Source organism: Tribolium madens, unplaced genomic scaffold (assembly GCF_015345945.1).
Source record: "Tribolium madens isolate multiple individuals breed KSU strain unplaced genomic scaffold, Tmad_KSU_1.1 Scaffold_11;HRSCAF=98;Tcas5.2_LG3b, whole genome shotgun sequence".
NCBI lineage: Eukaryota > Metazoa > Arthropoda > Insecta > Coleoptera > Tenebrionidae > Tribolium > Tribolium madens.
The window spans coordinates 1,947,880-1,964,905 of NW_025400975.1; the positions used below are offsets into that span (position 1 = coordinate 1,947,880).

At 29.9% G+C, this 17,026-nt stretch overlaps 4 protein-coding genes across 6 annotated transcripts in view; 2 read left to right on the top strand and 2 right to left on the bottom strand.

Moving 5' to 3' along the window:
• The window catches only part of LOC123004171 (homeobox protein SIX1), a 6,906-nt gene extending 2,927 nt beyond the window's left edge, over positions 1 to 3,979 (top strand). For both annotated transcript variants that reach the window (XM_044397299.1, XM_044397307.1), the window contains 3 exons: positions 968 to 1,238; positions 1,297 to 1,543; positions 3,707 to 3,979. In XM_044397299.1, the coding sequence (XP_044253234.1) occupies positions 968 to 1,238; positions 1,297 to 1,543; positions 3,707 to 3,860 (672 nt within the window). In that variant the 3' untranslated portion in view covers positions 3,861 to 3,979. The remainder of the gene's footprint in view (positions 1 to 967; positions 1,239 to 1,296; positions 1,544 to 3,706) is intronic.
• LOC123004187 lies at positions 3,656 to 5,021 on the bottom strand. 2 transcript variants are annotated; one of them, XM_044397325.1, is made up of 7 exons: positions 4,880 to 5,021; positions 4,689 to 4,826; positions 4,577 to 4,634; positions 4,299 to 4,528; positions 4,128 to 4,244; positions 3,929 to 4,079; positions 3,656 to 3,869 (listed from the first exon to the last, which is right to left on the bottom strand). In XM_044397325.1, exons 1-6 carry the CDS (start codon positions 4,945 to 4,947, stop codon positions 4,016 to 4,018), a joined length of 675 nt encoding a protein of 224 aa, XP_044253260.1. In that variant the 5' UTR covers positions 4,948 to 5,021; the 3' UTR covers positions 3,656 to 3,869; positions 3,929 to 4,015. The 2 variants fall into 2 exon arrangements, with proteins under 2 accessions (XP_044253260.1, XP_044253251.1); XM_044397316.1 differs by having other exon boundaries at positions 4,577 to 4,826.
• A 1,250-nt stretch (positions 5,022 to 6,271) lies between these two features.
• On the top strand, positions 6,272 to 15,775 carry LOC123004674 (HBS1-like protein). Its single transcript, XM_044398041.1, has 7 exons — positions 6,272 to 6,428; positions 6,505 to 6,674; positions 6,725 to 6,920; positions 10,085 to 10,401; positions 11,788 to 12,352; positions 15,079 to 15,452; positions 15,503 to 15,775. Exons 1-7 carry the CDS (start codon positions 6,386 to 6,388, stop codon positions 15,758 to 15,760), a joined length of 1,923 nt encoding a protein of 640 aa, XP_044253976.1. The 5' UTR covers positions 6,272 to 6,385; the 3' UTR covers positions 15,761 to 15,775.
• LOC123006306 (phospholipase A2-like) lies at positions 15,761 to 16,947 on the bottom strand. Its single transcript, XM_044400710.1, has 4 exons — positions 16,785 to 16,947; positions 16,579 to 16,738; positions 16,374 to 16,532; positions 15,761 to 15,948 (listed from the first exon to the last, which is right to left on the bottom strand). The coding sequence occupies exons 1-4, from the start codon at positions 16,945 to 16,947 to the stop codon at positions 15,870 to 15,872; spliced, it is 561 nt and encodes a 186-aa protein (XP_044256645.1). The 3' UTR covers positions 15,761 to 15,869.
• Between the last annotated feature and the right edge of the window lie 79 nt (positions 16,948 to 17,026).

The window sequence follows — 17,026 nt, forward strand, 5'->3', positions numbered from 1 at the left end:
ATGTTGAACGTTATCTATTTCATTATTAAGGATTTGTAGTACAGTTTATAAAAAATTAAATAAATAATAAAAAACTTTGCAAACAAATAAATAATTTAATTTTTTATACAAATGTAGTTTTTACAGTTTTGGACACTTGGTTTTAAGATTTAAAGTTAACTTCTATTTTTTTAATAGCCAAATTGACCTTCTATAAATTTAATAATATAGCATAGCTCAAATGATGCGCCATAACTCGCGCCCCTGAGAAAATTTTCAAGTAAGATACCAGGAACATGAAAAAAATGTTCAAAAAATTTTGACATTTATTTTTTGACATTTGACATTTTTTATATCTATTTTGCCAATAAAAGCTACAAATAACATTGAACAGAGTTACAATTTAGGATACAGCTTCCTTGTTTCCTCTTTTAATAGCCTATAGCAAAAAAACTTGGAAAATTATTTTTTCAACAAAAATAAATAGTCAAAGTGCAAACTTTAAACCCTCATAACTTCGAAATTTTTATAGATAAAATTTTTTTAACATTTTTTCCATGTTCCTGGTTACTTACCTTATATGGCATTTTTCTCTGGGGCGCGTGTTCTGGCGCACCCTGTATGTTTGTGTCAATTTAATAAAAAACACAAAAATTGTGGTGTATGTGGCCTATGATTTTAAAATTATGTTGGCAAAATTGAATAAAGTGGACGCCGCTATGTATAGCCGTCACCTGAAGAAATCTGAAAGAACTGAAATTTTTACACAAAATTAAGTAATTGTTTTCATTCAGACAAATGGTAACAATCTATAATATTACCAACATATTTTATTATCAAATGTTTATCATATACCGTCTATACATTTATTTTACTTTAAAAGAAAATCTTTACAAGTTATTTATCGTTCTATTTGCCACTTATTTTTGTTTAAATTGAAATTAACGCCTGTTATTGGGTTTAGTCTAAAATTCAGTTAATTTCCTAGGTGCAATGTATGTGCGAAGCGCTTCATCAGAGAGGGGATATCGAAAGGCTGGCAACATTTCTGTGGTCCTTGCCGCCGTCGGAGCTTTTGAGAGGGAACGAAAGCATTCTCCGAGCTCGCGCTGCCGTGGCATTTTACCGAGGGTCATACCACGAGCTTTATTCCATTCTGGAGTCACATGCGTTTAATCAACGATGGCATGCCGAATTGCAGACATTATGGTTTAAAGCACATTACAACGAAGCTGAAAAAGTACGCGGCAGACCACTGGGTATGTGCTTACATGAAACATAAACGCTTGATTACAGTTGTTATAAAATTGGTTTCAGGAGCGGTGGATAAGTACAGGTTGAGGAAAAAATACCCGCTTCCCAAAACCATATGGGATGGAGAAGAAACTGTTTATTGTTTTAAAGAACGCAGTCGCAATGCGTTGAAGGAATGCTACTCGAGGAATAGATATCCTACGCCAGATGAAAAAAGGGCACTGGCAAAACGGACCGGACTCACACTCACACAAGTTTCAAACTGGTTCAAAAATAGAAGGCAGAGGGATAGGACGCCACAGCCTAGACCGTTAGTATTAACTAACAATAATTAGAATTTTTCCTCTTTCTACCTCCAATAAATTTAAAATTTTATCAGGGGTTTTACGGCCACTTATTGTTAAGTTAACAACAACGACGAAAACTGCACCAGCCTTAAATTTTTAATTTTCGCTTTCAAAAGAAACACACAAGGAAATTTTCGGTTCTCAAGTAAAAGTATGGAGAGCGAATTTTGTTATGGCATGACAGAAAAATATAATACTGTTTTCATATTTTTAAAATTAATACAAAAAGATTAAAAAATTGACGTTTTTACACAATGTTTCTAACTTTACTCGTCTTTGAACAACAATTTGGTAAACTTTGTAACTTTATCCATGGGCGCCGACTACATGTCGGTGCATCGGGGCGGATGCACTCATTGAAAAATGAAAATAATGTACTTTTGCTTTAGGTAAAAAAATAATAGTAAGTATTAACTCTTAATAATATTTGGAATTGTAATCTTTTATTAGTGATGTTGTATTTTTCAAAATCACTTTTAATTTAAGAGGTGTTTTAAATTTTTTCTTGTTCTATTTTTCCTTTCCAGAAAATGGATCAAATTCATCGTTTATGTTATTCCATTTTGTTTTTCCATTTTTTAAATTAATAAAAAAATAAACTCATTAGTGAAAAAATATTTCTTATTATTTCAAAAACTTCAAAACGACAAAACATTATACTAAACCTTTTACTATTCTGAAAACTTTAAAGAACAAGAAGATTTCTTAAATTTTTTGATGATTTTTGAAATATTGTAGGTACCTCAATGAAAAATGGTCGTATTTAGATTAAAAAAATCCATTTTAAAGCTTCAAGTTTCTAGTCTTGAAATCTTTTGGCAAAAATTTTTTTGAGCTACGGTTATTACGTAATCCTAAGAAATAACTGGAAAAAGTTGCAGTTTTTTATTCTTCTTTTTGATCCACGGACTTGGGGAAATTTTTATTAATTAAATTAATTAAATAAAATATTTTTTTATTTTTTGATATTTTTGAAAATGTAAAAAAACAAAAACCAATACTGACTAATTTTTGAGAGTATTTATTTAGCTTTTTGCATATCCTAATTTTACTCATCTCAAATTAATTGCATTAAAGAAAATTTTATACCCCCAAGCTGTATTGAGCACTAGGTTTACGAACATTCATGTAAATAAAAATTAAATACAATAAATTCAGCAAACATAGGGAAGAAGAAATCGTTTTTTTGCGTAATTGTTCTCAAGTTCTGCAAGTTATACCAATTTTTTGTTTATGCACGCATTGAAAATATTAATAGTTGTTACAATAATTTCAATATTGTACAGAATTTTGAACGTTTTTGTCTTCAAAACTCATTACAAATACGTAATTTATATCTGAGAATTTTTCTATTGCATTCTTGTCATATTCGTCTATGAAATACTTAACAGTAGAGTAGGTACCTATTTAATTTTTTTGTTATCAAATTTTTTTTGGTTATAATAAATTTGAAATTTTATCAGTGTTTTTGTGAGCCATTTATTGTTAAGTCAATAATAATGACTAATAATAAGGAAACTGCACTAACCTTAAATTGTAGATTTTTGTATTTAAAAAAACATAAGGAAATTTGCTTTCAAGCAAAAAATTTTCAGCATTTTTTTAAGGCGTGACAGATAAATATAATACTACTTTTACACTTTTCTTGTTACAAAAAAGTTTAACATTTAAACATTTTTAAATTAATTCAAAATTATTGAAATGGTTCTTCTTTCTTATTTTTTACACGATTTTCTTAATTTTACTACTTTGAACAACAATTTGATAAATTTTACATATTTTATCTTATTAATATTTGTTACGACTCATTCAATATTGTGCAGGATTTCACTTCAAAACTCACAGAAAATTCCAGGATTTATTTTTTTATTATCTCTGTCACTTTTCATAATTTTTGTTTGTATGAAACAATAAACCTACTGTCTCTTAGCTCTGATCTTTTTGTTATCAAATTTTGTTAACAAGTTGTGTTATTTAATAATTATTGCAAATTATTTGAAGACGTAATTTCAGTAATTTATTCAAAAGAAAAACTATGATACAGGAAAGAATATCTCACCAATTTATAAAACACATACTGTATATTTTATCAAAATCAAATCTCTAGTTTACATTTTTGGTTTCAGGGAGCTCATTTTGGGAAACATGTCGCTTAACCAAAGTGGTATGATGTCTGCACATCAAGGAAGCCTCGACATGGTGGCATTTCAAGCTGCTTCAAAACTCTTTGACTCCAACTGTGGTGTTGCTTCATGTTATTCGGATTATCAAGTACCATAAATTTTAAATCTGGAATTGTTACAACACCCAGACATTATTAATGACGCCAAAAACACACATCTTGTTACCTTTGTAATGGAATTTATGTAAATTTTTGTATATAACAATTAAATAGTTAATAGAAGATATACAATACATTAATTTTGTTTTACACTTTAATCTCGTGTTAGTAGCAGCTTTTCATATGGTTTGGGCTTTATAGTTGTGTTCAGATCAAACCTGAAAGTTTAAAATAGTGACAAAAAGTACCAAAAATAGTAAAAATACTTTTTCTTATCTCCTTGTGATTTTTCAGGAATAATGTTCTGACTTGATTCATGCAATTGTGTCATGTAATCTTTAAGTGGAAAACTGCGTAATATTCTTTCTATACAAGAAAGTTCGCTAAAATTTTCAAAAACTGAAAAGATGTCTCTTGTCTAAAAAATAAAACTTTACTTGGAACCATGAATAGAAAAAACTCCCTCTTGCGTTCTAGTTCTTAAAAGATGATGCCTTTCAAATAACATCATTAGGATTTTTTCTATGTATTGTTGTGTTTCAGTCCATGCAGAAGCACGCATTTCTTCAAACGCTTGCCTCATTTGATCTTGCATTTCTTTATTGGCCATTTCTATTTCGTATCTTTGTCTTAAGATAGCTTTGACAGAGACCTCCACCTTTCGTGTCTAGATTCAAGCAAATTATAGATAAGTCAAGATTTTAAAATTGTTTACACAATATCCTCTCCAAAGAGCTTGAATTTTCGTAGCTTGCTCATTGTAATACTTAGTACTCAAATAATAATGATGATTTTTTAATCTTTCAGGCAAGTGAAGTCTAACTAACCACCCCCTGGCAAATCTCTGAATTGTGGTCGCTTTGTTATGCCAGTTTTCTATCATTTTGCGAACCCAATATCCACGCCATGTGCGTTGTATTGCAACTGCAGAAAAGTATAATTTTTTGTCGCTTTCTGCAAGTTCCCTGAAAATTTTTATTATGTCTTATAACTTGATGGCGAGATGGATAACACCCACGAGTATTTTTTAACAACATTTTGCTTAATATGAGCTGCCTCGCAGAATAAATGAAATACTGACGCCATTTTTATAAAATCTAAAAGGGATTATTTACAAAGTTTACCGATGAGGTGCGAAATGACAATCACATGACGTCTTCAGTCAACTTGTCTAAATTTATCCTATGAATTTGTCACTCTATCAATCTGTTTTTTTATTTTTATTGAGCGTTTTTTGGTTGTGTTCTAAATTATGAACAAATAGAAAAAGATTGCATTTTTATAAAAACAAGAGTTTCTATATTTGAAGAGTTGGAACACTGAACGAGCCAATTTTGTATTATGAGGATAAGATATACCGGGTGAATAAAAAGTATGGAACCAAGCGTTTTTTTTTCGTAAACTAACCACACGAAAAAATAATTAGTGTAGCGTAAAGTACAATGAAAATGTGACCATTTATCAAGAATAACGTTTTTCGAAATTTCTTTTAGTTTTCAAGTTTTGGATTTTTTTTAAATGGCAACCCACCATGGTAATTTTTTTCATTAAGGACTATGATCTAATAATGACCTCTAATCAAATAAAATTGTTTTTTAGCCAGTACTTTTTTTAAATAAATTGTTAAAATCGCGTTTATTCATCCGGTATACACTTGAGTGCAAAAACACCGCAAATTGATTTTTTTATAATGTAATTTAGCCTGTTTGTCACAATTTACAATTTTATAATTTTATTGTCAGGCATCTTCCAAACTTCTATTAAGTTTTTTCATTTCGTTTTTGCGGTGCTGCAATTAACAGATTATGAGATTCAAAAAGCAATCCTTTTGAAAACCTGTAATATTATTTGGAAATATCTCAATTTATTTTAACCCACCCTTAATTAATAATAAATTCATTAAGTTGCAAGGCGGATACAACAGTAGGTAAATATTATTAGTATTAAATTATTAATAGAAGTTAATTGTTTTTTAACGAATGTTTGCTAGCTAACACGAATTTCAGAAATTGATTGGTCAAAAAATTGTAACAGTGAGAAAAATCAAAAGAAGTAAACCTTAATAGTCGTCAATGTCGGAAATTAACAAGCTCTGTACAAACCTAAATTTATACTTTCCCGTTTTAATCATCAGAAGAAAATAAAGAGGCGCACTGACTTCACTAAATACTAAATTTTTTGTTTAAATTTGTCTTTATCAATTAGAGGTCAATTGAAATTTAAAAAATTTGATTAAATATAGTTACTTGTATAACTTGTTTGTATAACTCTTGCAATAAACAATATTTTTTCTATTTGTAATAATTTGGTGCTTCAAGTGATGTTTCCACATAAAAAATACAAACAGTATAAAAAATTCGCTTCCACCGGATTTCGTCCACCTACTTAGTAGCTCTAATGTCAACCGAAATATTAAAATGTCAGAAAATTGTAATAAAATGTCAGCTTGAAAGTTGTGAAAAGTGTAATAATTTGTTATTTAATACTTTTTATAAAACTTGCAGTGAATAAAATATAAGAGAAAATGTCGCGACATCGAGATGTCCGCAATATGGATTATTCCGAGGGTAGGTTTCTGAAACTGGTTTCTAGTACACTAGGTTAATGCAATCTTTCTTAACAAAAATGTTGTTGTTGCTGCAGACTACGACGGTTATGACGACGTTTATGGCCATTCTGTTGACGATGACTATTATATTTCACCCAGTAATCGACAATTTATTTATAATCGGGAGAACTCAAGAGACCAACCAAAAATTGGAGAGTTTATTCGTACTGAACAGGATATTCAAGAGGAAGACGAATCAGAATCGGTACACAAGTAAAGGCCTTTGTGTGTATCTCTCCTCACTAAGATTTGTAGGCGTCAGAATTGTCAGACTTGGATAAAGCACGACTAGAGTCCTGCATTGAAGAGATTAAAGCCACTTTGGGTCCTTTGAGCATCCCTAGGAATGAGTTAGTGAATATAATAATTTCAAACAATTACAACATTGAGCGAGCCACAAATGCATTACTAGACGACTCTAAGAATTTGCAGAGTGAATCAAAGGAAAAAGGTGACTATTAATTGTTATTAAACCGCAGTATTTATTTGTTTTGTTTTTTCTTTTTTGTAAGGTAAGATGTTACAAACAGTTCTGCAAAATTTTTTGTACCAAGACTGAATGGTTTCAAAGATAATATCAAGTCTCCCTTCACACCCTCAAAACGATTTAACATTCCTTCTTTAAGTAAACTACCATCTGATGGATCTCAAACGTTCACAATACCAAAACTCAATTTTGCTAAAGACAAATCTGATACAAGCAAAAAGTTTGATAGTCTGTCGGATTTGGTCTCAAATCATTTGAGTAAAACGTTCAAAAATATCGTCTCAGTTGATTCAACTGACAATGTTCATCAAATTACGCAAAATATTAATAGTTTGAAAATTATTCAAAAACCTGAAATACAAAAATCAACAAGTGAATATCAGATTGATCTCTCAGTTGCGTTAAAGTCGTCACCGAGTATTCATAGTTTACCAAATAGAAGCAAACACGATTTGCATGAAGAAAAATTTGAGATTCCTTTTGTTGATTGTGATGTTGATGTGGAAACTAAAAGTGTGTTGAAGTCTGCTTTTGATGCTAAACATGTCCTAAATGTTTGTCTTTATAATGTGAAACCAGTTTCGACTTTTGGGAAGGTTTTATGTCGTAAATACAGAAGACGAAATTCTATCAAAGTTAAACGAAATAAACGTGTAATTGATGTTACAAAAATAACTATTTTTAATTTTGCCATTCCTTCGCCTGATGATAACATAATTAAACATTTGAAAAGTTGACGACGCAAGTTTTCTTGTAGTTTTTGTAGTATAGCAAATAGTTTTAATGACGGTTCAAAATGCATTTTTTGTAGGGATTAAATAAATAGTTGTAATACCGGTTAATAATAAATAAATACTCATTAGTATAAAAAGACAATATTTTTTAAATAAAACTTGTGCTACCGTATCTTTTTGTAGTTTTTCTAATCACGTTAAAAATTTGTACTTTTCTCAACCGTTTTCAGTTGAGAAAGTTATTCAATCTGCAACTATGGAGAAAATTAAATAATAATGATAATAAAAGGGAAAAATAAAGGTGGTGGAAATTGTTTGTCAGAATTGAATAATTGTCTGCCAAATGTTTTTTTTTTCTTTTGCCAGGTCATAATAAAAATAAAAAAAATATTTCAGCTATTATTTAAGATTAGAAAAGGTATAGTATTAAACTCGTGAGAAATAGCCATTTCCACTCACATAAATTACTCTCGCCTTCGGCTCGTATCCTGGAAATGGTCAGCTTTCTCACTCGTTGCATAATATACTATTTTTATATTAATTATAAGTCTTGTTCAAATGTTATAATAAGTATTTTAATTCTTCCATAACATAAAATGACATTTCGCTCAATACAAGTAAATAAAAAATTAAATACTAATTTAAAGAATGTATTATTAAGGAAGTATTGAACTATGTTTAATTACCATATCTGAAGTTTGTACACAACAACTTAATGAAATTTTTCATTAATACTAAAGAGTGAGGAAATGAAGTAAATTATTTATAGTTACGAGTATATGCATTCAATTAAGTTTTCGATCAAAATGGACTGTCACTTTGAGATTAAGTTGGCAACATTGATTAATTGATGTTGTTCATTTTTTACTGTCGTCTAGGTACAAAATTGAAGTAAAATTCTTCAATTATTTTATTACTTTTGGTATTGTACTGAATATGATATTGTGATAACTGACAAGTAATAACATAGTATACATACAAACCTAAACCATATACAAGAGTGTATATAAAGTATGGAACCAAGCGGCTTTATTTTTAATTATTTGCCTCCGGAAAATAATAATTAATATAAATTAAAGTAATATAAAAAATGTGATCCTAATTTCAGAACGAAATTTTGTTTTGTTTTTGAGATATGCGATTTTTTTTGTCAAAATTGCAATTTATGTGAAAAAATTTTTTTGAAAAAATTAAAAATAAAGCAGATAGTTTTAATCCTTAGAGTATAGCTTTTATGAGAAAAATGATTTTATAGTGGGTTGCCATTTAAAAAAATTTTTTTTTTGTAGAACTCAAAAATAAAAGGAAATTTCGAAAAATTTTATTCTTGTTAAATCATCACATTTTTATAGTACTTTAGCACTCATCAATTAGTTTTTTCAAAAAATAAATAGTTTAAGCAAAAAACGTTTGGTTCCATACTTTTTATTCACCTGGTATAATAATAATAATTCAAAATGATTTCTAAATATTGTGTCAAAATAAAAAAATAATAATCGGTTTATAGTGTGGAGGGAGAAATTTCACCCCTCCACGATTTATACAGAGAAAACGAGTTAAAAATTTATTTTAGGATAAAAATAATTTGGATTAAAAAATTGATTCCAGAAAATAAATGAATACAAAAATATAATTTTTGCCACACATTTGTCTATTTTATTTTAATAATTTTTAAACAATATGGATATTTATAAAAAAGCGTAATTATAAAAAAAATACAATAATACAAAATTATGGATACAGTTAATTAATTTTCTAAATTTCTCTCAACAGTTTGATTGATTGTTTACAAAATTTTGTTATACATTATTGCCAGGAAGTAAATGAAAAACATTTTGAACACCGTGTGTAGAATAACAAGTTATGTATTTTTCAATTTGTACTATTTTTTACCTCATAATAGTCTTGATCAAATGTGTATCCATATTTTTAGTGACCTTGTAGATATATCAAACTATAAAAAAAGACTAAATAGACATCAGTAAATAATAATACATTGCAGAAAGTCTATAAAGAAGTAATTTTTTATATCATGTTATAGTTACTTTGGTATTTTTGAAATTTATTTTGACCGTATAGATTGTAAACAAAATTTTTTCTATAAAAATCTATAATTTTTTTGTATATTACATTTCATATTCTGTATAAGCAACAAATTTTAAACTTTGTTCAAAAATTCTTGAGTAATTAACAGTAAAAAACAGTTTTATTAGATTCTGAAAACTGGATAAGCTGGTCCTACTTAACTTCACAATTATAATAAAGAATCATGATACTTTGAATGTTTATTAATTAGAAATAAATTGCAATCTCGAAGGGCAACTTGAGTATAATTGACTTGTCTTGTTTATTCACTTGGTAAAGTAAAATAAATTTTTATCGCTACATCAAAAGTACCCAGCATAAAAGTGGTGGCATCTGGGGGTAAAACAACCACAAACGTCACAAAAGGCTTCGATCTTAGCCAAAATAAGGACTCCGTTAAATTAACTACAACTCCACGTTCGCAATCACCTGCTTCTGGTCGAGGAACTCCAATAAACACTGAAGAAATCAAAGTTGTCAAAAGTAGGGACAATAAAATCGATGTTGAAAGTCAATACAAAAAGGAAAGGGGCGATTCGAAAGAACATTTATACATGGTGGTTATTGGGCACGTGGATGCTGGAAAGTCAACATTGATGGGACATTTGCTGTATGATTTGGGACAGGTTAGTGGAAATAAAAAAATACTGTGGAAAAAATTTAAAAGTGTGAAGACGGTATTTAATTTTCTCCACAACCGTGAAGAAAATTAAATAATAATAATAATAATAAAAAGATTTAAGATTAGAAAAAGTAAAGTATTAAACTCGTGAAAAATGGGCAACTTTCTCACTTGTCTCACTTATATTGTGCAATACTATTTTGTGTTTCTTTTAAGATTTGATCAAAGTGAAATAAAGTTGGCAAAATTGAATAATCTAGAGGAAAACACTAAAGAGCGAGTAAGATGGCTATATGGTGACGTCAGTGGAGTTTTGCTCGATCAGCCGCAGGTTTCAGACTGGTTTTTATTGTCTTGTCTTGTTTTGCATTTACGTCCTGATTTGTCTCGATTTAAGGACCAACACACCTAAGTGTGCAATTTTTTGAGATTTTCATTTGCAGTGAAAACAAAGTTTTTTTTTAAGTTAAAGTCTTCTTTTTGTCGTAAATTTTGATTTTGAATTGTCTGAAGTTGATCACCTTATGTCAGATTTCAGATTTGTGTTATTATTATTGCATTGCATCTTGCACTATTTACCACATCTTCCTTTATAGATCTTGTATGCTTTTAGCCTTTTTTTAGCTTTATTATTCAATAACACATAAACTATGCATCGCAGAGTATTTTAACCTGTTGCATCGTGTTCAGCGGGTAATTTTACGTCTAAAAAAACATATTTCAAGCGTTTTTAAACTCTTGAACTTTTAAACTTGACCCAATAACATTTTATGCACTATTTTGAGTCTTTAAGATCACTAGAAATGTAACGTTATATGGATCGATTTTAAAGTTAAATTTTTTTTGATTTTTGTCGGGATTTTGGTCGATTTTTGGCACCCGGAGCGGTCTATTTATAGTAACTCCGGACTTATTGGTAATAACCTCTTATGTTTGGTACCATTGGAAAGAAAATTTCATTTTCTATCATATACAAAAGAGATCAGTGTTCTGCGATAAATAGGTATCGAGAAAATTTCTGATAAACTAACAAAGAAAAAATTAATAAAATTATAAATTAAAATATTGCAAGTTTTAGCAAAATAGATTTATATTTTTTTATCAATGTGTATTTTACCGTTAATAAAAAATATTTTATCAGTATTTATTTTACGGAGTTCTAGTTTTTTAACTTAATAATATGTTTGGTTACTTATCCTATTTTTGAACGAAACCTCCAGTGACGTCATTTCGCGCGAATAATGCGCACACGTGATTGGTGCAAAGTTACGAGGCAACCTTCTTACTTTATAAAACTTGATACTTACCTGTCTGTCATCTTACATTATTCACAATGCTGCCAACTTAATTTCAAAGTCACAAGCCACTATGGTCGTAAATTTAATTCAAGGTGAATCAAAAAGCAATGCACAAGTATGAACAAGAGAGCAGAAAAGTGGGAAAACAAAGTTTTATGTATGCGTGGGTTTTGGACGAAACCGGTGAGGAAAGAAACAGAGGTATAACCATGGACGTGGGTCGCTCCCAATTCGAAACAAAAACAAAACACGTGACTTTACTCGACGCCCCCGGTCATAAAGATTTTATCCCAAATATGATATCAGGGGCGGGCCAAGCCGATGTCGCTTTGTTGGTAGTAGACGCCACCAGGGGCGAATTCGAGACTGGTTTCGATTTCGGTGGCCAAACCCGAGAGCACGCACTTCTTGTCAGATCTCTAGGAGTCACTCAACTCGCCGTTGCCATCAATAAGTTGGATACAGTCTCGTGGTCGAAAGAACGATTCGATGAAATTTCACAAAAGTTGAAGATTTTTCTCAAACAAGCCGGATTTAGGGAAGGCGATGTTACTTTTGTTCCTTGTAGCGGTTTAACCGGTCAAAATTTGATCGACAAACCGACGGAAAACGAGCTCTTGACTTGGTACAACGGGCCGTGTTTATTGGAAGTGATTGGTAAGTTAAAAAATGTAACGATTAAATCTAAGTTCAGCTTACTTTAGATTTTTTTTGTTAAATTAATTTATTTGCTTTTTATTAATTTTATTAATCGAGTTTGTTAAACTTTTGAAACTATTTTATTATTTTGATTACCTTGACAAAAACAGTCATAATTTAAAATCATAGTTTCATCTAAAAAAATTTGTAATTATTTCTTTTTTATTTTTTTATTTTTTTTTTTTTTATTAAAAAATAGACACCAAATAACTGGATGTTAATCAACCAACGAAAATCAATAAGTTGTAAAAGTTGTAAACTCATTTATTTCGTGAGATTTCCCTGAAACAAGACAAAAAATCAGCAAATTTAATGGAAATTGATCTTATTTTTGTCGTTTTTTAGTGAGAAACTTTTTTATTTTTTTGTACGTTTATTTTCATTAAAACAAGTCAAAAAATCACCAAAATATTTTGATGCTATTTTGGCCAGTTTTGAGAGATTTAGTTTTTCTAGAGAAACTCTCAATTTCATATACATACCAAATTATTTTAAGGTTGATGTTATTTTGAAGGATTTAGCTTGTTTTTGAGAAACTCATTTATTTCGTGAGATTTCATCTAAACAAGATCAAATGTGATCGAAATTTATTGCCTTATTTTTGTCTGTTTTGAGCGATTTACTCCGTTTTGTGTCAGAAACTTTCTTATTTCATGCAATTTTGACAAAACTATTCGAAAAATGAGCAAATTATTTTAAAGTAGATGCTATTTGTAAGGGGTAGTTTTTTTTTTGTGGGAGAAACTCATTTATTTCGTGAGATTTTTTGAAAAATGACCTAAGTAGATTAAAATTAATGTTATTTTGAAGGATCTTGTTTGTTTTTGAGGGAGAAACACATTTATTTTGTCAGATTTCGTCCAGACAAGGCGAAAAATCACTAAATTTGATCGAAATTGGCCTTATTTTTGTCTGTTTTGAGCGATTTACACCGTTTTTGTGTAAGAAACTCTCTTATTTCGTGTAATTTTGTGAAAACAATTCGAAAAATGACCAAATTATTTTAAAGTTGATGCTATTTTTAAGGGTACTTTGTTTTTGGGGGAGAAACTCATTTATGTATTTCGTGAAATTTTGTTCAAAAAGGCAAAAATCACAGAATTTGATAGAAATTGGCCTTATTTTTGTCTGTTTCCAGCGATTTACTTCATTTTTGTTTATGAAACTCTCTTATTTCTGTAATTTCGTCGAAACAAGTCAAAAAACAACTAAATTATTTTAAAATTGATGCTATTTTGACCTATTTTAAGAGATTTAGCTTTTTCGAGTGATAAACTGATCGAAATTGGCCTTATTTTTGTCTGTTTTGTGTAAGAAACTCATATTTCATGTAATTTTGTCAAAACAATTCGAAAAAATGACCAAATTATTTTAAAATTGATGCTATTTTAAGGGATACCTTGTTTTTGAGGGAGAAACTCATTTATTTCGTGAGATTTCGTCCGAAAAGACCGAATTTAATAGAAATTGGCATTATTTTTGTCTGTTTCGAGCGATTTCCTCCGTTTTTTGTGTAAGAAACTCTCTTATATTTCCTGTAATTTTGTTGAAACAAATCAAAAAATAACCAAATCATTTTAAAATTGATATTATTTTCACCTTTTTCAAGTGAGATTTTGCCCAAACAAGACGAAAAATCACCGAATTTGGATCGAAATTGGCCTTACTTTTGTCTGTTTCGAGCGATTTACTCTGTTTTTGAGTAAAAAAAAACTTTTTTATGTCATGTTATTTCGTCAAAATAATTCTAAATATGATCAAATTATTTTAAAGCGAAACTATTTTGAAGGATTCAAACTGTTTTTGAGGGAGAAACTTATTTATTTCGTGAGATTTTGCCAAACAAGACGGAAAATTATGAAATTTAATTGAAACTGGCCTTATTTTTGACTGTTTCGAACGATTTACTCCGTTTTTGGGTAAGAAACTCTCTTAATCCATGGAATTTTGATCAAAACAACTCAAAAAATAACTAAAAATTGATGCTATTTTGGTCGTTTTAAGCGATTTAGCATTTTTACGTGAAAAACTGATTTATTTCGGGAGATTTTCTCCAGTCAAAACAAAAAAAAAATATTTTTTTAAATGGCATTATTTTGTTTGTTTCTAGCAATTTACCTCATTTTTTGAGTAAGAAACTTTCACGTAATTTGTTCAAAACAATTTAAAAAATTACAAAATTATTTTAAAATTGATGGTATTTCGGTCTGTTTCGAGGAACTTGGCTCGTTTTTGAGCGAGAAACTTTTATTTATTTTGTGAAAAACCAATAAATTTGATCGAAATCGATGTTATTTTGGTTTGCTTCGAGCGATTTATTTCATTTTTGAATTAGAAACTCTTATTTTACGTGAGTTCGTCAAAAAATAACTAAATAATTTTTAAATTGTAAATTATTTTATTTTGACCACCGAATTGTTTTAATTCAAAGACTAACTTATTTTGCTTTTCGTCAGTGTTTCATAATTTTGTAATTTATTGCCCTAAATGTAATTACATAAATATTATTTTGTGGTCTATTATTTTTGAAACTATAATTTAAAAATGTTCGTAATGTAAAAAGAAACAGACTATTACGTAGGTTTTAAATCCTGCAGAAGATTTTCTTTATTTTGGCTCATCTTTAACAGTTTTTTTTTACAATTGTTTTACAAATATCGCATTTTTTTTTAATTTATTTTTAGATAATTTTCGTACTCCCGCACGTCCGGTCTCTAAACCATTTCGCCTATCCATCAATGACATTTTCAAAGGGACTGGCTCTGGGTTCTGTGTTTCCGGTAGGGTCGAAACTGGCAGTTTAAATGTGGGAGACCGGGTCATGGTGTGCCCCAATCGGGAGCTTTCAGTGGTCAAATCGCTCTATATCGAAGATTTATCCCAGACAGTGGTTTTTGCTGGGGACCAAGCCACTGTCACTTTATCCGGTATTGAAATGCAGAATGTTTCGATTGGAAACGTTCTCTGTGACCCTCAAAACCCCGTCCAAGTGTCCTCAAAGTTCCAAGCAAGGATTGTGGTTTTCAACTTGACTATTCCAATAACAAAGGGATTTTCGGTGAGAGTGATGCAGTTTTTGAGTATTTGTAATTGGTTAATTTTCGGTAGGTTATTTTACATCATCAGTCATTGGTCGAACCAGCAGTGGTGAGGAAACTGATCTCGCAGCTGAATAGAAGTACAGGAGAAGTGGTTAAGAAACATCCGAGGTTTTTGAGTAATAATACTAGTGCTATTGTTGAGATTCAAGTTTCGAGGCCGATTGCTCTTGAATTGTACAGTGATTGTAAGGAGTTGGGTAGGTTTATGTTGAGGGTGGGTGGGGTTACGATAGCTGCAGGACTGATCACAAAAATCATGTTGTAAAGTAAGGAGGAATAAAAGTGGAAGCTTTTATTTAAAATAAAAATAATAAAAGTGGAAATTATTTGCAGTTTCATTTTTCACAACTTTCTTAAAAATCAATTTCTTTGTCTTAATAGTTTGGAACATCAAACCACTCATACACTTTGTCTTTGGTTTTATCCATTTCGTATTCTTTACATTTCCGTCTCCTGGAAAATAAAATGTTAAATAAATAATAATGACTATTTCCATTACAAAATTTAAGCCATCAAATCTTTCAAATTTTTGAGATTCATCTAATCATTCAAATTACCCGCAAATTATCGATAGTTTGCCCGTCTGCTAAATTATTGGGTGAATTTCAGAAATTCGAAAGAGTTGAATGACTTATTTTTTTCGATAAATTATTTTTTTTAATTCTCATAATGAAAATACTGTTTCTGAAAGTTTTCTTCGGGAAATAGTCTGCAAAAAAACCCTCGTGGATGCCATATCGACGTTTGGATATTACTATTGATAATACAATTTAAAAATAATTATTCCTACAACTTTTTGGAGTACAATTAATAAATAATTTTGAAATAACTGAAGTACGTAGAAATTGATTAAAAAGTTTTTTGAATTTTAGTCTTACGGTAAGTATGAATATTTCTTGCAGGAGACAATTGGGTAATCTTCTCGATAGCACTGAGTGCCCAAAGCCGTGAAATAAATCTGCCCAATTTGCGTTGAAACCCGGCTATTGACCGATTTAAGACACTGGTGGAACTCTTCATCACACTCACAATTTAATCTACAATCAGTAAATTACCACAAAAATTTTAATTTAGTTTATTTACCTGGTGAAAAACGACGGATTGGTGAGATTGTGCTTAGTTTGGTACCCTTCAATAATATCAGGACACAAATCGTGGTTCCTGCAACATTTATCAGTGTCTCGGAATTCACCAAAATCGTTTTCGTCATCGGCGATGTTCCCGGCTCCGCACCACTTAGTTCCTATTAAATTATTATAATTAAAAAAAAAAATTCTTGTAGTTTTTACCGGGATAGATGAAGAACCAATTCGGCATTCTGACTTGATCCGAACGCCCTAATTCTTCAACTTCCACACTGTCAAAATCAACATTGTTGTCCCAAATAATTTGAACGGAATTGCATTTTCCGTAAATTAAAGACAAAATAACAAAGGGGAAGAAGTAATGCATGTTTAATGCAATACTGTTTTTCGAGTATTTTCCCCATTTTTATATATTGAAAATTGTTTTACATAATTTTATGTATCGA